Here is a 25,483-nt window from a genome sequence, read left to right on the forward strand (position 1 = left end):
GTATAGTCATATTTCTCAAAACTATTCAGTGAAAGAAGTGTCCAGAAAGATGGTTAGAGGGTGAATTACCGTTCAAGTGCCTTTGTCCTATAGAAAAGGATGCTTGTATGTACAATCATGTTCAAAAATGCCTATAGACATTTTTTTTATAATACTGGTTAGATGCACGTAGAAAGATTTAAACAAGATTGGACTGTGAATCCAACTAGCCAATGTATTAAATTGTACTTGAAGCAAAGTGAGGGTTTTAAAAAGCACAAATGCATTTTCTGGTATGGTGCTAAACTGTGAACCTTAAAGATAGGTTTGTTCTGCAGCTGGGCTGACCAGATCTCATCTAGGCCTGGTAGAGTTATAAATTAATGCCCCAATTTATATAGATTGGCAGGGGAGCAATACAGGCCTTCCTCTCCCTCTGGCTTGAATGTGGGGTGGGTTGGAAAAACTTAGCAAGTTTCGTGCGCGGTTATGTGGCAAACATGAGGATATTTACCGATTGAAGATATCCTCTGACGTGAAGCTCACCTGTAAAGAACAACAACAAAGGTGAAGTATCAGAGGCTATGAGGAACGGGTAACTGATTCCAAGAATGAATGGTGGCTTTTAATGGAAAATTTAACTTTTCAGCTCATTGCTAAAGCTAGGGGATGCTTATCAGCAGTGCAATACCAACTCATTGAAGGACTCAGCTACACTTTGTTATATAAGAGTATCTTCTCAAAGGGAACAAACCTCCAGGTTGATCAGGGCCTCAATGTTGTACCACCTTTTACCTCCATTTTTAAAAAAATGTTGCATTATTAAGCTTTGTGCAACTTCCTGGCTGTGAAAATCTGCTTGCCTTTAATCTTAATGTATTACAAGTATTTCTAATAAAGTTAAATGTTTTTAACCATCTTATATACTTTGTATCTGAATTACTCTTGAACAGTTTTCAAAGCTTGTTTACTTAATAAACCTCCCTCAGCATAGGAAAAGCAGGAGTACCAGTTGTTCAGAATTGTTACAGCAGAGGAGAAAGCCATTTAGCCCATTGAAAAAGGTCCCAAACCCCTAGGGAACTCCCCCCACAAACCTTCCTTCAGCCCAAAGAGAGGTGAAAGGAGAAGGGACAACGTTTTTTTGTCAACATCAGAGATGTCTTATTAAATTAGCTAAACTTTCCAGAAATGAACACGAGGCCTGTTAAAGGTGTTTCCTGGGCCACTCAGGATTTCCAAAACACTTGTATCCTGGACAACTACAACAAGAGCTTGAGCAGAAGTCACTTGCAATGCTGAGGGCTACAGGGATACCATGTTTCAGGAGGTTGGTGCCCCAAAGGTTTTAGTTATGTGAGCAAAGGGGGAATTGGGACAGCCAGACAAATAAGGAAGAAATGAAGGAGTCCCTTGAATTGATCTTGCTCAGGGGTATGGTGAGCACAGCCACAACCAAGTCCACAGCATTATGGATGGTTCAGCTGTAAAAGGTGATTTGGGGGTGGAGGGGGAGGTCAGACAAGCATTAGTGTTAGATGATTTGAGGGGAAACAGATGCATCTGTAGACATTACTCAAGGATTGTATTGTTAGGTCAGTAGTGCTGGGGCAAGGGCATCACAAAGGCTGCAGAACATATAGGGGAGGGGTGGGGGGAAAGAGAGGATGAACAGCCAGGAGGTCCACATCAGTAGCAATGACATTGGGAATAAGGAGGGATGAGGAAGATTTTAGGGAGCTCAAAGAAATTAATAAACAGGACTTCAAAAGGTAATCTCCAGATTACTCCTGGTGCCATACACTAGTGAATACAGAAATCGGATAGGATTGCTTGGCTGGAGTGATGATGCAGGACTGGGGGCCTATAGATTCCTGGGCCGGTTTGGGGAAAGTGGGGGGGCGGGAGTGGAGTGGAGAAGGATGCTTGCACATCAGTGGAGCTCAATAGTAAATGGAGGTTTGCTATTGCTGTTGGGAAGGGTTTATACCAGCTTGGTAGGGGTTGGGAACCTCTACATAAATTCAGAAGGGAGAGAAACAAAGCTGGAAATGAACAGAAAATTAATATGAAAAGCAAAGGAAACAAGCTAGAAAATATACAAAGTTTGCATTTAAGTATATATGCCATTAAAGACTGTCAGAGTCTAATGTATCAAGCAGATAACTTGAAGGCTGATAGACACTTTAAAGTATATCATAGCTTTGCTGAATTGGAGGACCAATACAGGCAAGTATACTGCCATGTATTTTATAGACCCTCAGAGAAAAAGAGTGTAGGCAAATCTCAAGTGCAGGATAATAGTAGGGGACTTCAGCTGTACGGGGTGGTAAGGAGCCCATGACTAGGTCCCTTGTTTTCTATGGTATATCAAATAATTTGGACTCAAATGTAGTGGACATGATTATAAAGTTTGGTGATACATTTAGATAATTAACTAGGATAGGTGCAAAATTCTCAATGCATTCAAGAACTTAGTATGTTACAAATCCAACAAGGGGCAGTTCTTGGTTTTGGAGAATGAAGGTGGACATGTGGGAAAGCATTTTGATAGTAGTGATCATAATTCAGTTAGATTTAGTGCAGTATGGAAAAGAACAAAGGTAGACAGTAAAATTTAAGGTGGGGAAAGGCCCATTTTACTAAGCTGATGTGATTTTAACAAAAGTGGGCTTAACTAGTTGAAGACAAATCAGTGGCATGTATTCAAGGAGATAGTGAGTTAAACACATGTTTGCACAAAAAGGGTGGGACTTCCAAGTAAAGAGGTCATTTGATGTCAAGGAACTTATAGGGTAGGATTATGACAAAAACAAAGGGAAGCTTATGTCAAATAAATACCTCAATACTGTGTAAACCCTACGAGTATACAAAGTTCAAGGATAAAATTAGGAAATTGAGGGCATTGAAAAAATATTGGCAAGTAAAACCCAAAGATATATTTTATAAAATATAAACAGGGTGGGGGGCGGGGTGCTGGAAATACTCAGGTCTAGCAGCATCTATATCAAATATGACTCAACGTTAACTCTCTCTCTCCACAGATGCTGCTAGACCTGAGTATTTCCAGCACACTTTTTATTCGATTGCCAGCATTTGCAGTATTTTGCGGATTTATTTTTTTTATATAAAAAGGAGCACTTGTGCACCAGGGGTCAAATGGCCTGAATCTGTGCCATATGCAAGTTAGAAAAATGAAATGTAACCATCTACAGCAAGTCCAGAGGGAAGTTAGCCATTTGTATTAAGTTAACCCTCACGATAAAGACTGTTGGAAGCATATAAACATTATAGATAAAATAAAGCTAGGACATGAGTTTAGAATATCAATGCTTAATGGTGTTTTGGTACAATGTCAAGCTGATAGAGAACATAACTGACATACAAAATACATTTGGTGCTAAAGGGTGTTAAAGGTACCAGTGGGATGGGTGAAAAGCGAAATCTGAACTTCTATTCTAGCCTTTAGAATTCAGGAGATAACATCATGAGAATGGTCAAAATACAATGGCCCTAGGAGTAATACAAGCTTACGAATATCAAATCAAGGGGTACAGCTAATCTAGAATAATGCCAGCATTTAGAAAATATTTGAACAATTGGTGCCTTATCTCCCTAGAACAAAAAGGTGGTTGAATGCTACAAAACATTGAGGATAAGGGTGTTTATTTCCTCTGGCAAATTGAGGGGAAATGCATTTACACTAATTGCTAGAAATCAATCTTTTTCCTCCCCAAAAATCAGAACATGAGAATATTTTAACACCAAACTAGATACTGATGCTGAAGTCATCCTTTGATAGGGAATTAGTAAGCATTGAGAAAAGGACAGGAAACTGGGAGTAAGAACTCCAGCTAAAAGAACTAGCATGTGAGATGATCCAAATAGGCTTCTACAACACCTGGGATATTGCTGAGTATGGTAAGCAGGTGGTTAAGGCTATCATCCCACCATGCCAGCTGTGGAAATTAATTCAATAAATTTGGTTATTCAGGAGCTAGCAGAAACAAAAATTACTCAAGTATGTGATTTGGTGGAGGGAACTTAATGTCCTCATGGCATTAAAATCTCTAGGGTCTAAGCAATCAATACAGAAGGTAGATAAATGTAAATGCAACCCATAGTGTTTTTTTATTCTACATTGTGCCTCTTGCAAATCCCATTCACATAATTTCATTTTCTCCATGAAATGACTATGGTGAGGTAGTTCTTCAGGTTGAGAATACTTCAGAAATTATGGTAGAAAAATTGAGACTAATGGGTTAGTAGATAAATTTGCTGATGGTCCATTCCTGTTTTACAAGATCCCACATTTGGCAATCTCAGCTAGTGACAGTAGAGCTGCCACTATTAGCCTCAGTGGCCAACGTTTAGCTGTTCCTTCCCCCCCCAACCCCATCACCACTTCTAGTAACTATCTGAACATGGTACAGCTAGTGAGGAGAGGTATTATGTTCAATTATGCCAATTTCTGTGGCAAACAGGCTGGCTTACAAGAATCATATGCAGAATAAAGATAGAGGGGGTGGGCAAAATTTAAATGCATTTCAATCACTCACTCACTTGCCCACCACCCAAGGACAGCAATGAAGCTCCAGCAAACCAGACAGCTCCCATAAGATTTTCCTCGAGCCCCTCAATTCAGTGAAGCTCTGGTACCACGAGCCTGACCTCCTTTAGTGGCACATTTTATCTGTAGATGGTTTGCAGTTGCCTCACTTCCAACAAATGACCATAGCTGTTATTCAAATGCTACATGAGCATCTGAACATCTCTGCTCAAAACGGAGCATCTGGTTAATTGCACAAATACAGCAACTCAAGCCATCATTATCAAATCTATGCCTTTCCCTTGTTCTACAATGCTGCATACACTATCCATTGAGATGTCAATGTAATTGAGCTCATTTGCTGCCACTTACTCTTTCCAGGTTCCACTAAAAAACTTCACACAACTACCCCAAATAGGCAAGAAAATAAACTTAGTTCCGGTCAGTTTACAGCACCTTCCAGATAGTTACTGAGCAACACAGGTCAGCAAGGTCCCAAGTTGGGATTTCTGGTCTGAGAGGAGTTTGTACATGGTAGCAGAATTGGCCAATGCACCTTGGAGATTTGGAGGTGGAAAGCCATCCTAGATCCAGCTCTTAATCACCATAGTCCATGTACATATATGTGGACATGAGAGAGGGCACAGTGAGCTACAAAGACAGAGGAATAGCATCCATTTAAGAGAGGCAATGATGTTAGCTAGCCCCTGTGGAACCGCACCCAAGAAAGGGAGTGAAGGGACAGAAAAAAAATGGCTGCAGCAGTATTAAATATGCCTGCACACAGCCACCCCCAACATGGGTTAAGACAGGTTAACATTTTCTACATTGTCCCTGATCATAGATGTCCAATTTTATGTCCATGCTTTTTATTCTGTAATTTGCAAGCACCAGAGTTAAAAAATGACATTTGTTTGTGATCCTGTAAACTTTTACATCAAGTTGACTGTCAGCTGCAAGAACCAAGCAAACACAAGTTATTCCCTTAACAAGCAATTAAAAAAAAATAAAAGGGAGCACCAAATTGGACTACTCACACCTCCAATTGTTCAAGTAAAGCTTACTGATCCAGAGATTGGATAAGGATTTTAAAAACTGTCACAACCTTTAAACTGTACAAACTGCCAGGAAATGTTGTTTTATTAGAACTAGTGCACCAAAATAATTAAAAACTGTACTTCACAATGCTGAAAGGGAGCATCGTGTGAACTTGCAGTTATCAAAGAGGTGATGAGACAAACACTTGCTGCACTAAAGAGTCATTCCCTGGTGCTATCCTAAGCACAAGGAGCAGAAATCAAAGAGAAGGCAGCAAACTGAAGAAAATGGCTATACTTTTTTTCAAAATTCAGTAATAGCCTTGCTTAATTTCCTTTGATGACTTACTTGCAAAGCAGAATGTTCAAACCCACAATTTGACATCAGCATTGCTGCGCCATTCCAGGGTTACTCAAGCTCAGCTTCATTAAGGGGTTTTAAATCTCAAATTTCTAAATGACCATTTTAATTTAAACATGTTTTTGCAAGGTTGGCAATTGCAGGCAATTTGAAGTAGGAAAATGACTTATTTTTATTTCTTTTTAAATAGAAAAACCCATTAACATTTCAATGACCAGTTTGGTTACAAAAGCTGACAGGAAAGTGCGGGTTTGTTTTTAAAAGGAAGTCAGTGTAAAATTTCATGAAATCCAAAATTTCCAGCGTTAATTCAAAATCTCGGGCTGTCAAATTGTGCAGACCATGCCAGCATGTGGCAGGAGAGTAGAATTACTTTGCTAAGATAGAGACATTAGCAGCAGGAAAACACACTACAGCACCCCAACCCAAAATACAAAAAATTCTAATTTACATGTGCACAGCATTAGCAGATCAAAGCCACAGACAAGATATGCACAGGCTAAACAGACACTCTTCAAGATAAAGAGAAGAACATGTTTAAAAAAGATTCACAGAAATGCATACTGTTACCGCTGCGAAAAAGTCAGTGACTTGAGTGGGATATAAAAAATCTGTATAGCTCAAAGTAATATTGGTAAACAGAAGCCCCCTCCCCCTCATTTTAAATAAGTTTTTTTTTAAAAAAAAAAGAAAAATACGCACACTTTATGGGAGTTTTAAAAATAAACATCCGAGATGATAATGTCACTCGGCCCACAGTGCTTACTGAGTTTAAAAACCTGCATCCCTGGTACTGCACCAGTAGTGAAGAATCGCTTTCCATTGGAAAAAAACTGTAAACATTTACATTACTCCAAAATGTGTTCTACTTGCACAAATGACTGTGCGCTCTAACATGTCAAAATACTGCGTATAATACATACCTTCCAGCCGTGTTTTTTTTTAAGTGTCTCCTGCAATAAATACCCTGTGTATTGTTAACAGGAAAATAAAAAAAGTGTCTCAGAATACTGCATAAAGAGTGTAATAAGTATTCCTGGCCCAAGTCTTGCTGTGCATTTCCACCCCAACCCCTCTGGAATGACAGCACCACCAATGCTCAAGCTGACTACCCCACCCCTCCTCCTCCCTTGTACATACTTTCACCAAAGTCTCTGTCAATAAGACAGTCTTAAAGATGTATTCAGAACAAAGGCATTGGTGAAATGCAACAAAGAGTGTACAACCCCTCCTATGCCATTAAAAAAGAGCAGCAGTGCAGATGAAGCACATCAACTACATGTGCATGCAAATCTGACTAGACAACAAACAGAAAGCAACAAAATGAATGCACAGATCTGCCAGTAAGAACAGACACTAGCTATAAGAGAGGTGTGGGGAAAGAAAATAGACGTATTATCTTAGAACAGGATATAAAGACACTTAAAAAAAAGTCCTTCCAAACAGGAACAGAGAAGTGCTCTCCTGTGTCAAAAGGAGATTAAGACCGTGAGATATACACACGCAAACTTCATCCACTATTTAAATTGCACTTTTTTTAAAAACAGAAGGTTTTGTTACACTCATGGTTTTATATAGCATACTTCATCTAAAGTACATGCTTTTTTCAAAAATGGAGAATGTAAAGTGAAACCCTATCCTTTTGAGGTTTCTTTGACAAAACTTTTCAGAAAGATTTTAAAACAATATATTTTTTTTTTTTAAACTGCCAATGTGGATGTTGAGAGAAAGATTTGGTTTTGTAGCCAAAATAAGTCTTCAAGAAAGAATGATTTCGCACAAAAAAAAACATTTGCAGCTAGCTGAACTGTGCTTGTTCAGTTTACTGTGGTAAATGCAATGTCTTTTTAAAATTGTACTCCATCCACTAAATTAATTCAACACCAACATTTACAAGAATAAAGAATCTTAATACAACACTGTTGTCTTGTTTCACTGTTACTGATTAACCCAGTGTCCACTTGGAGCTTCGGTAGATTTCAACGTTTATGGAACAATCTTGTTTTGCCCCTTCTCTCCTCAGTGACTATCCACTGCGTCCAGGTAGGGAAAGGGGCAGGATGACATATGGGGCAAAAAAAGGGGGAGGGAGAAAAGACGGGGTGAATGGTTTAGTTTCAGAGCTTGTGCCTTTTGCTCTGTTTGGTGACTCCTGAGGAGAGACTGTCAGTGCTTGAATTTCTGTCTCTCGTGCCTGTACCACTGTCTTCGCTGTTTGGCCGACTCTCGTCCGTGGGCTCCTGTCTCAGTTTTAAAGCAGAATAATCTCTTTGCAGCTTCTGTTGCAGCTCACTGAGCCTGGCCATTACTTTATCTATGGTGTTTAAATTAATTAAGTTGAAGTCGTGCATGCTAACTAAATGAAGCAGAAAGTTCCGACAGAGGTTTTTCTCAACTATTCTTGGTCCGCAAGTCTCTACAAAGAGCAGGCAGGATTGATGCATCTGATTGTCAGCAATGAACCTGCAGAGAGTAATGAAGAGTCTATTAATATATACTGCCTTACAGAACAGATAAGTTTCAATCCACACAATTGAATCTAGAGGTATACTTTCCAGCAGGGGTCAGTGCTTACTCCCCCTTCCTCACCCCAGGGACATGGAGTTTGACTCTAACACTAAGTGCTGAGCTGGCTGATAGAACGGACCAGGGATGGAACCTTGGACATTCTGGCTTTTATATAGAGTACAAGGAGTGAATTTACTCAGTGGTCAGGGTGATGTTCAAATGCTCATTGAAGTAGGTTAGTACACCAGGCAAGCGGACTGTAGGCTAACAAAGTAGCAATCACAACTAAAGTGCCAGCTTAGCTCAGTTGGTAGCATTCTCATCTCAATTAGGCAGCAGTGATTGAAACTATTCTGGGACCAGAGCAGGCAAGTCTGGGCTGATACCACAACGGAACATAGTCAGGTGTGTGGCCCTTTTGAGAAGACATTAAAATGAGACCCTGTTTGTTGTGAAGGGTCAATGGATGCTACCAGCCCTGCATCACAACTCCAGGAGTGGAGTACAACATTCCTCCTTCAAACATTACCAACAGCAGATTCATCAACCAGGAAGAGCGAACTAAATACACATTAAATGGTTAATATTTATAGTTGCCTTCCTTTAGTTTATTGAACCAGGTGTACAAGTTAGACAGGAATATAAAAAATAGATTGCAAGAACTTTATAAAAAAGGAGAGAAGCAAAAGTAAACATTGGTTCTTCAGAGGCAGAAACAGGAGAAATCATGGGGAACAAGGAAATGGTCCAGACACTGAACAAATGTGTGTCTGTCTTCACAGTAGAAATTAAATGGATACATGAGGGAAATAAAACTTGCCGGGCTTCAGAGATAGCGCAGGAAAATGGGACTGACTGGACTGCTCTACAGAGCTGGCATAGGCTCTATGAGCCTAATGGCCTCCCCTTCTGTGCTGTATTGCAAATATGACAGATTATGTGCATTGTTTGACAGGCCACACACAGTTAAAGTCTACACAGGCTTTCTTGGCCAGCAATCACTTATTTTTGGTTCAGGAAAAATATTGCTTAAACATCTAATTCAAGTGCAGACTGTATTCTGTCAAATATAAAGGCCAATTTTGCACATAGGAAAAACCCACAAACATATGAGAAGACACCAGTTTAAGGTGCTTGGATAATGTTAGTTGAGAGGTGGATGCTGGTCCAAGATACAAGATGATCTCCCTGCTCTTCAATAAAATACGACATGATCTTTTACATCCACCCAAAAAATCCTATTTCAATCCCACTCAACCACTCGTAATTCCTGTTACTCTTTGTTTACCTCTGGCAGGAGGGGAACTGACCAAAAACCCTCCAAGTAACTGGTTAATTTGCAAGGTAATTCACTATACAGTAAAGTAGTTATATATGCTGTTGATAGAGCGATTCCTATTCCAATGCAGTTCATTTCCTCAGCCAGAATATCTCACTTTGGGACATAGGAACTGCAGATATTCCCATTTAACAGGAGTATTTTCTACTTTATCCCTTTCTCTCCACACTCCTATGAATCAGGAATTGATCCAATTCCTCTTTGAACATAGGAAACACTACCTCAGTTGAAACAAAGAAAAAGTCGGTTCCTCAAGTTAATGGCTGTGTGTGAAATGTTTAAGCAATTCATCAAAAAGGCCTGGGTTGCCATAAAACAAATTTCTACGTTTTCTGTTGAATTTACATTTTGAAAGTAAAAACAATGAAGTAATTCCATCTTTGGGTTTTTCAAACATTAAACAATTCAAGTTGCATCCAGATTAGTAGTGAATTCACTGCTGGCTTCAGAAATGATCATCCCAATACCGTACCCTACAGCAAACAGACCAACTAATGGAGTGTAAAAGGATCTACAAATTACCCGTGCTTCATAACGTGCAGGTTCCACAGTTTCATTACTTCTTTCTCTCCTTCATTAACATCAGTGAACTCATCAATTTGCTATGGTAAAAGAAAAAAACAAAGCTCAAACACCAATTCAACATTTTTTGCAAAGCCTGCCTGATGCCAAGATGACAAAAGTGTCCTTGGAAAATAAATGTTACAGTATAAATCAACACAAAATTGTACTGTGATACAATACCACTAAACTCATATTTAAGTCAGTATACTTTGGACAAAAAAAGCTTTATATTGTAGAAGCCCATCAATTTCTTGCAGCATCTCTTGCAGTAGCACCACAGACCATTAAGATCCCAGGGTCAATTCTCAGCCCATGCCAAGTGAGCTGAACTTAAGATCACACAATTAGCTCCAATACCGCACAGGCACTGGAGAGATTTATCTGGAGCTTCTGCAGCTGTTATGTTAGACAATGAACCCTTCAGAGATGCTGAACAAGGGCAGGGCCAGTTTGAGTTGCGATTCTACCCCACCATCCCGAAACAAGACCAAATGTTCATGTGACACATAGATCAAGGTGTCAGCAACAGGCCAAATCCTCAACACCAGTCACCGTCTTCCAGAAAAAGGGGGAGGAGAGAGAGAGAATAGAAATCAGCCTAGGTGGGGCAGAACAGATGTCATTTTCTTACCTGACATTCAATGAAAAACCAAAAAAAAAACTTACACCTTTTTAAAACTCTCATTCTCAGTACCACCCACGCCCCATACCCACCCCCACCCCCAAATGTTACTTTTGTATGGCAGTGTTTTGATGGAGGAAAGTATTGAACACTAACGGTAATGGTCTTCTCTCTCAGCCACTCAGGGTCCTTTTCATCCTCACTGTCCACATCCATCTCCTGTGGTCTGAGGGGAAGACAAGTGTCACTGTGGAAATAAAGGCGATTGTGGCCACTGATGTAGGTCCGCTGTTGCTCCACTTCCCCATCTTCAGACTCCAAGAACTCAGAGAGACTGGGTTTAGTGCGTTTCGGCCTTAAATAAAAGTTAGGAAAAGGTTAGAATGGGCTGGCCTTGATGGACATCTTCCAATCTGCACACAAATTAAAGGTTTTATACCCACAGGAAGCACCTTTCTTTCCCAGGCCCAAAACATGCTTTAAGATATTCATAGACTTGCTCGTTTTTATTGTGACTAATATTTTCTGCCTCCTTCTCTTGAAACTACCAACTCAAAACATTTCCAGAGGACTGGGGGCCAAATATAGCCCAGGTTTAGAGGGGCTAATCACTCCATCTCCTGCTTGTGAGATCGATTAACTGCCCACTGAACCGGAGATCTTCTGTTCTGCATGACTTAAGGTTATACCAGGCAGTGTGTCCAAATAGGCCAATGGGAGCTTCAGAAGTGGCCTGTGGTAGCAGCTTGATGACACTTCACTGATGCACCCAAATGCCAGCGAAGGCTCACACTGACTCCCCAGAGCTCCCTTCTCAACTGGGCTGAAACAAGACAATGGGGACAACATATTCGACTCGGTTATTCAATTCTCAGGTCAATCCTGAACTCTTCAAGGTGGCCATGACACCTAAAATTCCACTTAGATTTCACTCCTTGTCATTTGATTACCCTCCAACTTAAAGCACTGGGATGATCACACCAGTGTTTGCCAATAATTTACTAGGAAAATATTTGATTCCGCACCCTGAATTAGTTTACACCAGTGTGACTCAAGGGTCACTTACAGCCCAAGACCCAAACTGTAAGGCAACAGAATTTTACTGGAATTATATTTTTACACATGGTTTTGTCCTATTTCAGTTTTCTTAGTGTTGTTTTCTTCATTGCTGGATAAACCTAAAAGGAGAATGCCAGACATAGTATGTTAATGGGGCCAGTGTATGCCACACTTAATGCTCCATAGCATGTAACCAAGTCACTTAATGCCAATGGTCACACGGCAATGCAGTTCTCCAAGCAGTTGGTAAGATCAAATAAGAAATCAGCTCGATTATAAATCGCAAATATTTACTGCTGAACCTTTGCAGCAACTTGCATGCATCTCTTTGAACTAGGAGGGCACTTTTGTGTCATTACCTGCAGACTAAGATGTGAGTCACTGGCGTCCTTTTCACAGGACCATTGCGGCTAAAGGCAAACCCAGGCTGGGAGTGAATATCCTGAGGATTTCCTGCATACGAACCGTCATAACACTCATTGATGGATACGTCTATCCTAGCACCTTTAGGATGAGGCTAGAGAGAAATACCAAAAATTAAAAGTTCTATGAACCAGTGTTAGTCATGAAGAATTCTACAGAACAGTCAAGGTAAGCATTATAACACTAAGACAGAAACAGGCTTCTGGAATAATGCACAGCTGTAAAATTAACCACATTCCATTTAATAAAAACAGAAAATGTTGGAAAAACTCAGCAGGTCTGACAGCATCTGTGGAGAGAGAAACAGTTAATGCTTTGAGTCCACATGACTCTTCTTCAGGCTTTGAAGCCAAGCCACATAGATAGATATTAGGATAACTGGGAGGAGCTTGGTCAAAGAGGTAGTTTTTAAGGATTGCTGTGAAAGGAGGAAAACAAGATAGAGAAATATATGGAAGGTATTCCAGAGCTTGGGACATAGGCAACTGAAGGCATTGACACCAATGGTGGAGCAATTATAAGTGGGAACGCACCAGAGGGAAGAATTACAGAAGCACAATTATCTCAAGATGGTTGTAGGCTGGAGGAGATTACAGAATTAGGGAGTGGCAAGGCCATAGAGGGATTTGAAAACAAGGATGAGAATTTTAAAGTCAAGATATTGCTTGACCAGGAGCCAATGTAGGTCAACGAGCAGAGTGGTAATAAGGGAATGAGACTTGCTGCAAAGACAGGGGCTGCATGCAGAGGGTTGGATGACTGCAAGTTTACAGAGGGTAGAATGTGGGAAACCAACCAGGATTGCCTTGGAATAGTCGAGCCTAGAGGGTAACAAAAGCATGAATGAGTGTTTCAGCAGATGAGCTGAGGACAGGGGCAAAATTATGAAGGTGGGAATGTGGTCTTAGAGATAGCATGAATGAGGTCGTTAGCTCATCTTGGGATCAAATCCAAGGTTGCAAACAAGGAAAAGAATAAATATTGCCAAGAGAAAGAACTGAGATCATCATGACTACTCTCAGATAGCTTCGAATTCCTTTAAAGAGGCTCTAATAAAGATCACACACCACGTAATTGAAGATAAATCTGCTATGGCAAAGCTTGAGGTGTTTAAGCAGACTGTACAGCTTCCGACAGTTCAACGTGCACCAAGGACAGTGCAAATCATCTCTGGCTTCAGTTTGCTGGCGTGTATTGTTGTTGTAAAGAAACTGCAAAAATAAACGCAAATAGTTAAAAGAAGCTGAAAGACATCTTTTGCTTTAAACCTGACTTGTCACACATCATGACTGACAAGATTCAATCCATCAGCTCGGTATCCAGGAGACACCAAATTGAAAAATCTAATGCTTTATAGCTAACAAAATGAAAATTTGTTTAACCTACCAAGTAGTTGCATAATTAATAAACTAATTGACTCCCATTTTTTCTTCACTGTAAATAATACATGTCCTATTACAGTAGATAGAAAGCTCAAATAGTTGGATTTACCTAGCTACCAAGGCAGAAATCAATGCAAAATGAAAACTTAATTAAGTAGGAACTGAATCAAATTGTCAGTAGACTCTGTCAGATCACAGCATGTGCTACAGACCTACTGGTGAGCAGTTTTACATTCATCTGAGGGAGGAAATCCTTTGAGATAAGCAGCCATTTCATGTTTGGTCTGGGAGTGAAGAATAAGGGGATTATGAAGGTAAGGGAGTAAGCTGGTTGTTAAGAGCAAGTCACCTCCAAGAGAGGTTGCATTGTATTGAAGCAGAATATTTGCAAACAATCTTAGTTCCTTGCATGATCTGTGTGAATTGATGTTATTGGCAGAACGAGGTTTAAGAATTATGCTACACAACAAGCACTCCTACTCCCCCATTCAGGATGCAACAGAATGGATTATAGCCAAGCATTCAAACTCATCTGTGGCCCATATAGTACCCATTTCCCCAGCAAACCTGTGCATGACAAACACTACTGTACCTGATAAAATATCCTTAATTTCTGTCGTGGCTCCACTGAAACTTGCTCTTTTTTAGTTTGAAGTTCAGTTGTCAGAGAATCTTTTACAGCTGTGCATTTAAAAAAAAAGAAGTGTTCATTTGGAATTTCTCATTCACACTCCCCATGACTCACACTTGCTCTCACTGCTGATTCTGTCCCACATGCATCTGCTTGTTTCAAGAAGTGGGTTTATTTGAAAGTACTACTCCCAGTTGTTATTCAGTGATAATGTTATCTAACAGTTCTTATGTCTCATCTTTGAGATGAGACAGTCTGCCTTCTCAGGTCGCTGTGATAGTTCGTGTGGCACTATTCGAAGAGCAGGAGCACTCTTTCCAGTATCCTGGCCAATATAGGCCCTTCAACCAACATCACTAAAACAGATGATCTGATTGTTTATTTCATTGCTGTTTCAGGGACATTGCTGTGCATAAAATGGCTGCTGTGTTTCCTATATCAGTCAATGAAACACTTTAAAAAAAGTGTTTCATTGACTAAAGTGCTTTGGGACATCCTGAGATCATGAAAAGTGCAATATAAATGACAACTTATTCTTTGAGACCATTTACTAGAATGGTTCCAGGGATGGGGGATTTTAGTTACAAGGTTAGGTTGGAAAGGCTGGGGTTAATCGCTTTGCTTCAAGGAGAACAAGGGGAGATTTGGCAGAGTTGAAATAGAAATTAGTGCAGCAAATGGCATTTAGGTTAGGGCTAAAGCAGATTGTAGGGGGAAACTTTATTCCCAATTTAAAGCTATACCTTCCCCAAGAGTATTTGTTCTTTAAACTGGCTCTAATAAAAAGTGGGAGGGAGATTGGGTGAAAAATCAATTCCCCCCTGCCAATGGCCACAATGCAACAAAATCCTTGACACAGCTCTGATAAATACAGCAGAGAGCTCTATAAATTTTAGTCACTCAATGATCACACACAAAATCCAATTGGAGAGAGGTCAATGAAAGAAAACATTCGCAGTAAAGCAAATGCACAGAACAGCAGTTTCACAAACGTTTGCCATTTGGACAATTATACATTGATTTAAGTAAACCGCGGGGGAAAAGTCCAAAAATAGAAAATTGCAATTCAATACTTACTTTGAATTGGCTCAAGATCTAAATTTGAATTCACTCAAATTCAGAAATGAAATGAGCTTCAGAGCAAGTTGTTTACAATCAAGCACAAATAAACTACAAGTGGGAATCAATAGTCAGGATGAAATACAACAGGAATTCTTGTACAGAAATTTCAGATTTCTGCTAGTTTTAGTTCCTGTGCGCACACACAAGAAACATGTCATAAAACAACAATGAAAAGTTTCCCCCACATTATACTTCATCTGCCTTGTTGCTCACTCAACTTAACCATATCCCTTTGAGCCTCTTTGCATCCTCCTAACAGCTTAATTCCCACCTAGTATTGTATCATCAGCGAACATCGGAACATAGGTTTTAGGAGCAGGAGTAGGAGGAGGCCATTCAGCCCTTTAAGCCTCTTCCGCCATTCAATAAGATCATGGCTGATCTGGCTGTGGTCTCAACTCCACTTTGCCACCTGCTTCCCATAGCCCTCGGCTTCCTTGCCTATCAAAAACATGCCTAACTCTACCTTGAATAAACTTTGATACACTACTCTCAGTCGCTTCGCTCGTATCATTAATATGGATTGTAAATAACTGAGGATCCATCCTTGCAGGATTCCAATAGTTATAGCCTGCCATCTTGAAAATGCCCTTTATCCCTACTCTCTCCCGCCTGTCTGTTAACCAATCCTCCAATTCCAATATATCACCCCCAACTCCATGAGCCCATATCTTGCATGTTAGCGTTCTGTGTGGCAAACACTCGAATACCTTTTTAAAAAGTATATTACATCTACTGATTTGCCTTTACCTACCCTACTAGTTACATCCTCAAAAAAATTAGTCAATTCGTCAGACAATCTCCCTTTTGTCAAGCATGGCTGATACCACCATTATTTTCTAGATGCATTGTTAAGACTTCCTTCAGATTTCAGCATTTTCCCCAATGGCTGGCGTCAGGCTAATTGGTTGCAGTTCCCCATTTTCTCTGTCCCCCTCCTTTCTTGAATAATGGTGTTACATTTGCTAACTTTCAATCTATTGGAACCGATCTAGAATTTTGGGCATTTTGAAAAATCATAACCAGTGCATCCACCATCGCTGCAGCTCTTTCAGAACCCTTGGATGTAGGCTCAGGTCCTGGGGATATTACAGCTTTAGTCCCTTAAATTTCTCTGATACTTTTTCTCTGCTATCAGTTACCTTAAGTTCTTCACTCTTATGGTTGCCCTCTAGTTATGGTATGTAATTGTGTCTTAAAAGTCAGTCATCACAATACAGGAGGCCATTCAGCTATCAAGTCCATGCCAATTCTCTACAGAGCAATCCAGTCAGTCCCATTTCCCCATTTTATCGCTGTAGCCCTGCAAGTTTATTCCTCTTAAGGCCCATTCAATTTCTACTGTGAAACCAAATATTTGTTCACCATCTGGCATTTCCTCATTCCCCATGATAATTTCTCCCATCTCTGCCTCTAAGCAGCCAACATTTACTTTAGCTGCTCTCCTCTTCATATTTCTTTACAAATCAGTTTTATTTTCCTGAACAATTTGTACACCTGGTTCAATTAACTATAGTTTCCTTTCTTTAGAGTTAATTATTAACCAGTACAACACTAATGTGAATTTAGTTTGTTCTTCCTGGATCCCTGTGTACTTTGTCAAACAAACAGTGGAAGATACAACAGGCGATGCAAGCTGCAGGATCCCTTTGTGCACATCCATTCTTCAATCAATAGGATTGGCTGTACAGAATCTCAAGTCTGTAACTCCACAATGTAGCACTTCATGCAATCTGAACAAACTTGCCCACAATGCAAATATTTAGTTTCAACCAGGTCAGAATTACATTTAATAATGAAAAAAATCACTGTTGGTACATCCGATGCAAAGGCTTGATCAAATTTGCATTTCCAATGGAAATACAATTAAAGCAGTAACAGGCAAGCTTCATCAAACTGAGGATGGACTATATTACATAGGCCAAGCTGATGAATTACATGTGTTCAATTTGACAAGATTGAAACAGTGTGATTTGACAGGCACCGAGCATATACTCCTAAAGAAATTAATTCCCGTCTAAACATTTGAACTGTTAAACCAAACAATTCTGCACGAGAAACCCTTTCTACTGCAATTCAAATTAGGCACGACTGTGCAAAGTATGCATTAATACCAAGCAGTTATACTTCAGTCTGTGCCTGCGGGAACTGTCAGTTTGGCTCGCTGGCAGTGGTCTGCCCACCCCAGGCAAAATTATTGGTTCAAAACTCACTCCAGGACTTCAGGTCATCCAGGCCAATATTTTGATTCAGTGCTCCCTCAATAATGTACTGAGATAATCTTTCAGGTAAGGCATTAATCTGAGGTCCTGTCTGCTCTCAGGTGAACGTAAAGGTTTAAAAGCCAGGGCACGCTTCCCTGGTGTCCCGGCAAACATTTGCCCCTCAACCAACATCACCAAAGAGATCAACTGGACATTCGCCTCACTGCTATTTGTGAGCCATATTGTGCACACATTGGCCATGTTTGCCAACAATGGTGCTTACTGCACTTAAAAATAACTCAGCGGTAGTGAAATCACAGACCAAGGACACCAAAGGTACCATATAAAATGCAAATTTTTCTTTACTAGATTGCAAACAGTAATTTTCTACACACATCCCATCCAATGTCTGCTAAATGCAAAATTCCTTAATTTGTATTTCAGCTGAAGATGCACTGGATCACAACTTTTAAGGCCAATTCGGTGTCTGATTATGCAGAATAACCCTGGGGGTGGGGGCACACGGAGTCTAAAACCACTTCCCCACCACAGAGAAATGCCTCCATTCATCGTACCGCAGACAATAGGGTACAGTAGCGTAGTGGTTACATTACTGGACTAGCAATGAGAACAATAGCTATTTGACAATTTGAATCAAATAGTTTTTTAAACTCTGGAAATAAAAAGCTGGTATCAGTTAAGGTGCCCACAAAGCTGTTGGGTTGTTAAAAAAAACCCACCTAGCTCACTAATGCCTGTTAAGAAAACCTGCCATACTTACCTGCCCTGCATCCATGTGGCTCCAGTCTTACATAACATGGTTGACTTAATTGCCTTTGAAATGGTCAAACGAGCCACTCAGTTGAATCAAATCGCCATAAGGCACCCAGCCACTACCTTCTCAGGGCAACTACCAATGGCCAATAGGTACTAACCTGGTCAGTGATGCCCAAATCCTAAGCATAATTTTTATAAAATGTATTCATTCAGTGGTGAGGGAGCAAGTCCTTTCCTGCAGAGTATGAAAGAGAAACAAGAGTAGACTGTTCAGACTACCAGCTTGTTCCATCATTGGAATTGGACCACGATAAATCTATAACTCAATGGCCATTTACAGCTAACATACAGGATCGAAAATGAGACCTTTATGGACTGAAGAGCAGTAAATTTTGCAGCATGCCTTACGTTTGCTAGCGGCTCTTACCAAGGGTCTGTGCTGGTTTCACCGAGTTGAGCTTGGTCTCTGCAGCTGTGGTATCTGTATTGCGAGTTGCAAGAGGCTTAGCAACTGGTGCTGTGGATCTGTCCGCAGCATCTCCCGTCCATCGAAGGGTGAACTGGAGTGTAGGACCCTGAGAAAAGGTTTCAAAAGGAGGTAACCGCTGTAAAATATAAAGCAAGACACTAATTAGAGCAAAAACTTTTGAGTCACTGTTGTTAACTTTCAAATTATTAACAAGCTGAGTTTTAGCTATCAGAAAAGAAACCATGGGCAGATTTTCAACTTGCTGCCAGCGTGTAAATCGAGATGGTCAGCCAACAATGGAAATGGAAAATAAAACAAGCAGCAGATATGAAATGCCAGTGTTACGTCTGTGTGACAAGCTGAAAATCTGACATTCAAGAGGCCATCAGTCAGTCACAGCAAATAGAGTTTCGATTTGCCTAGAAAACACCAATTCAGCATTGCAACACATGGAGGTGAAATGACTAGGGGGTTAATACATACCTTCCCATCCAGAATGGTTTCCCACGTTGCTCTTTTCTTGCTGACAGGGCATTCGTCCATTTCCTGCATAGCTACTTCATACTCCCCATCGAGGAGCTGCAGCCGCCTGTAAATCAACACTGTTAGATTCAGAGGACCACAACTACCTGCACAAAACCCAATTACGTAACAGTGACACCAGTGAGCAGAGACATGGGTGAAGACAGAAAACTCCTTTCAACTAATTGGATTTTAAAATTCAAATACGGCTGGGTGATGCAGTCAGCTAAAAATGTCTCCGACCCATGCTCAAATCAAACCCAATTCTCTACTGATGCAAAGCCATCATGAATAGTTTCATGCGGCAGGGGGTGGGGGAAGAGAAATTCTGTTCACCAGAATGCTCCCAAAACTCCGTAGAGTTTGAGGCTCTCCAACCAGTTCCATACCCAGTGGAGGGACTACATTGTGCACAGGTGAAAAATGTCCCTCCTTGCAGCTATTCTTCATTGACCTTGCACTATACAGTAACAGATGCTCTGTTTTTAATAGCTCAGCAACTCAAGTGATTCTGCCAAAAATGAATGCCCTAGTATTGACACAAGCACTTTTGAAAAATAAGATATCAAAAGGGCAGATTTGCAATTACCAAACCTGAGAGCTACCTTCTCTCCAATTGAAAAATTCCACATTGATTAGAACTTCAAGGAGAGCTGCTTTAATCCAAACATGTGAAAACCTAAACTGAATTTGTATTCACTGGAAACAGCCTACTCTCTATTATATTCATACATTTATACATGCAACATTATAAATGCACATTTTTTCTCTCCTGCATTAGCAATAATTTCAGAAAATTGAAGAGTTTACAGAAACTAATTAAAGTTTCTCTACTTCCTCCCCACAACCCCCTCACCATGTGTCTGCTCCTCTGAGCTATATATTTTCACAAACCCATTGTTTTGCGAAGTGTGGGGGGCAAGCCCATCCACAAAATTTGACACTCCCAAAAAGCCCCCAGTATTAGCAATTGACAGCCAAGTAGTCTGGCAAACCAAGAACCAGTTACCCTCTGATTAGCTACTCTGACAAGACGTTGGAGACCGGGAGCACATCATCTGCAGAACTGAAGGCAAACCTGCACCAACGACTCTACAGTACTCCTGAATAACAAGCTACAAACAAAGATCACTACCTCAATGTGCAAGCACAGCCAAGGCTGATCCAGAAGTAATGCACACATTCCCAAAGGAGCTGTTAGACATCAGAAGCAGAAACCCTGGCTGATTTCCCTCTCCCTGGCTCAGGGTTCAACCATTAGCCCTCTGGAGGTCAGCAAATTCAGTAGCATCCTGTACTTCTGCATTAAGTCAATCTGCAAGCTGGTAATGTTTAACTAGCTTAAGTAGAATTTCAACACTGCATGATGACTTCCCTAGAAGTTAAACGATGCTAATGGAGTTAAGTGGACAACCATTCAGGGCCACTGCTAACCATTTGGTTAAGTGGAGGTGCTTATGGCCATTTTCTCTGCGCTAGTGAATAAATACCCACAACAGCTTGCTCTTCCTACATTTTACGCACAAGCTTGTCGTTCCAATGTAGTCAAAAAAAAAACACTATCCTAGATCCTTATTTGAGTAACCTATTAGACAAGCAAACACATAATACCTTTTTCAAACCTGATTAACTACTGTACATTCCAGCCTAGCCAGACCACCAGTTTGGAACAGAAGTTGGCCTTTATTGCGTACCAAAAGACAAAGCATACACAAAACAAGAGGCAGTCATCCAAACAAACTACAAAGGCCATTTGTTTCCTAGACAGTGTATCAACAACCTTTCTTCCCAAGGACAATCCCACAATGGGACAATCTGCCAAAGGAAATAGTCACAGCCCCAACACTTGGGATCAAGACCCGTCTTCAGATTATTTCCATTTATAAGTTTTCATATGCCTGGTTCAGCTTGCACTACCCTTATAAATGTGGAATACAGGTCTTAGTCTGCCATGCTGACACAACTGAAGCAGAATATGCATTACGTATACCCCTGTAATCCATACTGACAGCTTGGCTGTGTTCTTACCTATTCTTATCAAAGACGGTCATCTGAGCTACAAAGGTTTTCTCCCCATCATCTTTGTGAGACGAATTTCGCTTTCGCCTACTAGGAAGCTCATCTGTTACTTCTAAAAACAAAAGTACCACATCAGGAGTGGTGATTTCAGTTATCATTCTGCCATTAAGATCATGATGTTTTCAGAACAGCACACTGATGCATTAGTTTCTAAGCACATGCACAACTGCAAACTTTCCAGAAACAGTGTAATCATATTCGGCAGTGTAGAAACTGAAATTGCATTAAATTACAATGCTGGCTGCAAGCTCAAACCCATTTAGTTTGAAATATTGAACATGCTGTTTTGCAGGAATTTTTGTTGTTAATGGTTCCATGTGTGACACTTGCACCTTAGTAGGAGCCAGTTATAAACTAGTTCTCAAGAACTTAAAAATTACTGAACAACAGTTAAGATAGTCAGCAAGAATGCAACATACTTAGTAGACAACTGACCAGGAGTCTAAGCTATTTAATAAATCTAAGGCCAAGAAAAAAAGTAATAGACTTTAAGTAGGGAATATATAAAGGGGGAAAAGAGTCACTGAAATACTGACTGGAGAGTTTGATCATAGCAGTTTCCTATTCCATTTTACACCCACTGCTGACATCAGCACTGAATTACCAGAACAGAACTCGTAAACAAGAACACATGAAATTCTTATTGCTGACAGTATCAAAAGGTGGTGGGAATATTGGTTTAAATGGGGCTGATGAAATAGAGAGTGTCAAATGAAAAAAAACGCAGCAGCTCATAAGTGCTTAAATGTTAAGACAGGCACCTGCACTACAGAAAATACTATTAAACTAGGGCTTGTAACATTTAATTAAAGTGCTCTAAACCAAAGCAAATTTCTTTACTAAACTTTGATTGCTGGCAGCCTTGCCAAAAAAAAAGGTTTAAGCTGATTTCATGGAGGCAGTCAATTGTCAGCCTTAGCTCAGTGGTAGCATTCACATCTGAAGCAGAAGGTTGTACTTTCAATTTCTACCAAAAACATGTATCTCTCTCAAGACAACCAAAAAACAATTTTGGCCATTTATCTCCATTTGTTGGACCTTGCTGTGTGTAAACTGGTTGGCTTGTTTCTCTAAAATAGTGACTGCACTTCAAAAATACTTTATTGGCTATGAAGGGCTGAGATAATTAAAGGCTCTCTTTAAACACAAGATTTTTATTCTTTCACACATTTGAAATGTAAGATGGCTTCAATAATGTAGTAAACTACAGCATTCTTAGAATTTGAAAGGAACATCTTGCTTTCCAAATGGTTCCTTCAGCCAGGAATATTTGAGCTTCAAAACCAAGGCACTAACAATTTTTGCAGAAAAGATGACATTCAAACTTTATTAAATTAAATCTGAATAAGCAGAAGTTGCTGATGATTTAATAAGACCAAAGTCTCAATGCTAATTATTTAGTCAAGTTTCACTTAGAATGAATATCCCATCCCAGCCTCATGATAAACCATACTTACCAATATTTTCATTAATCTCTCCATTGGTCAGTCCATTCACCTCCCTCCTGCCTGGACGGGTCACTCTGAACAGCAATGAATAGGATTTTACCATATGGCTGTTGCTAGGCTCAAACTCATTGCTAGGGACTGCTAGGGAAGGGCAGTTGCCTGGTTTGGATTGGCTGCTGTCTGGGTTCAAAGGCACCTGCTTTTTACCTGTAGGCACTTGCTTGATGGGGCAACTAACATCCTTGAAAAGAAAATGAACAAGTTAGTGGACTATCTGCTCAAATTGCAACAAATGTTTAAAAAAGTAATTATAACATACTTGGAAAGCTTAACTTTCAAACCAAATTAGAGCTAAGACAACAGCTGTTGAATGAAGTGATTTATTGCAGGCTACCAACCTTGGGTTCTGAAATCCCCAGTAATTAACATAGCATGGGCTGGGGGTGGGGAGGTCAACACAGAGGGGGCGAGAGAATTATCAACATATTCAAGCACATATTGGAAAAAGGAACAATTATATCAGCCTGTGGCTAGTCAGATGGGCTCGGTTCTTAAAACACAGTCAGTGAAACATTTAGAAACAAAATCTATTCAATGCAGTGTTTACTGAGCCGATCAAGTGATCTGTTAGAGGCGAGTGTCTAACACTTCTATTGGGAGCTGGTGTAAAATGCAAGTTTATTTATGACGTGAGTAGCTAGTGAATTTTTTTTGTCCCGATCAGGGATTAGTGTTAACTTTATTTCTGATAAGTTGAGCTAATTAATAGAGGCCAGCAGGGCACATCACAAAGACAAATACAAATCCTGTGCCATGCGGGAACTCCCTGGGCAAACATGAGCAGGAAGTATGATCAGCTGGATGAGCTTGAGCTCTGGGTTTTGGAGCTTAAGCAGCAGCTTACGGCATCACAGTGTATCTGCGAGGCTAAGAACTACATGGACGCCCCATTTCAGGAGGTGGTCACCCCACAGCTTAAGAGCGTGCGCAGAAAAGGAATGGGTGACCTTCGGACAAACAAAGAGGACCAGGCAGGTAGTACAGGAATTCCACAGACATCTTACTCTGTATTCAGCACTCAGTTTGGAGCCATCCAATTAGTCCCACGCCCCTGTTTTTCCCCCATGCCTACATGTGACTCCAGACTCAGCAATATGGTTGTCTCTTAGCTATCTGCAAAAGAGCCTAGGCAAGCCACTTAGCTGTATTCAAGGTGGCTAACTACTATCTTCAAGGGGATTCGGGGTTGGCCAATAAACAATGGCCTTGGCAATGTTGTCCATATCCCACAAGCAAATAATAGAAAACAGAGTGGAAAGTAGCACAATCAACACGTTCTTCAATACGAAAGGGGGAAAATCATCCAGTTTTCTTGTTTCCTCACTTCAGCAACCCCCATTGAAAAATACATTTGTAGTGACAATGGGTGAAGGCTGCTTTGGGCTCGGCTTCAATAATATTCTAAGTTCATACATGAACAAGTACCAGAGAGATACTGGCACCCATTAAGTGGTATCACAGTAAGAATCAGTGCATTCAGCAAAAAAAAAAGCAAGTGAGAAATAATGTTAGCGAAACAGCTTTGTCATTAGGATGAACAAATGGTTCATCTCAAACAGAAGAAAGCAGTCAAGTTTCAACTACACGATTATCTCAAGTCAATTCAAACAAATACCCTGGAACTATTAAAGCCCCATGAACTAAACCAACTTTGTCTAAGCTTCATGGATAAAATAAGAGAGACTGTAAAAAGAGGTACTTTTTCCAACATATTATAGGTAAAGGTTGCAAAGATTTCACTTACTAAGTCACAAGCTTTAGTTGCAATATGGACACATGATTCTTATGGGCTATTAAAATCTAAATTAGATAGCCAGACAGGGTCTTGAAAAGGATGGATATGGTTGCCAGATATAAAAACTCAAGCAGAGAATGTAAAGGCCAATTAAGTCAAAGATATTCCAGTACAATCCATTTTCTTATGGACTTTATCCAACTCATTTAATCCAGAGAGGAAACTTCCTCCCTAACCCATCAGAAAGTCAAATCAAGCAAAACATTACATTCATGTTATTTATCCTCAAGTAAACTTACTGAGTACCTCAGCAGGATTATTGGAGATTAAAAGCATGTAAGGCTGTCCCAGTTTTCACTAACCAATATACAATGAAACAAGCATCCCAGCTGACATTGCAGGTTAAGGTAATTAAATATTTGTATACTCTACCTTACGTTTTTTGTGACAGACTTTAACAAGTAGCACCTCCAGGGATACAGAGTTTTGTTCGTTCTCTGAGTTTTGAGATGGCTTTTCTACAAATAGATTCAAACAGTTAAGAGTTAAAAGTTCCAATTCATTAAGTTGCAATTTGAACTGAAAACTCAATTTCATCTAAATATGGTACTAT

At 40.1% G+C, this 25,483-nt stretch overlaps 1 protein-coding gene across 1 annotated transcript in view; it reads right to left on the minus strand.

The window, feature by feature from the left end:
- Positions 1–6,609: 6,609 nt before the first annotated feature.
- LOC144667616 (polycomb protein Suz12-like) overlaps positions 6,610–25,483 on the minus strand; it is a 47,316-nt gene continuing 28,442 nt past the window's right edge. The window contains exons 6-16 of the mRNA XM_078529080.1: positions 25,303–25,388; positions 23,085–23,316; positions 21,577–21,679; positions 19,510–19,615; positions 18,985–19,162; positions 14,416–14,504; positions 13,509–13,652; positions 12,378–12,535; positions 11,116–11,314; positions 10,296–10,375; positions 6,610–8,389 (exon numbers count right to left, since the gene is read on the minus strand). Coding sequence (XP_078385206.1) covers positions 8,044–8,389; positions 10,296–10,375; positions 11,116–11,314; positions 12,378–12,535; positions 13,509–13,652; positions 14,416–14,504; positions 18,985–19,162; positions 19,510–19,615; positions 21,577–21,679; positions 23,085–23,316; positions 25,303–25,388 — 1,721 coding nt within the window. The 3' untranslated portion in view covers positions 6,610–8,043. The remainder of the gene's footprint in view (positions 8,390–10,295; positions 10,376–11,115; positions 11,315–12,377; positions 12,536–13,508; positions 13,653–14,415; positions 14,505–18,984; positions 19,163–19,509; positions 19,616–21,576; positions 21,680–23,084; positions 23,317–25,302; positions 25,389–25,483) is intronic.

This window comes from Cetorhinus maximus, chromosome 24, assembly GCF_964194155.1.
Source record: "Cetorhinus maximus chromosome 24, sCetMax3.hap1.1, whole genome shotgun sequence".
NCBI lineage: Eukaryota > Metazoa > Chordata > Chondrichthyes > Lamniformes > Cetorhinidae > Cetorhinus > Cetorhinus maximus.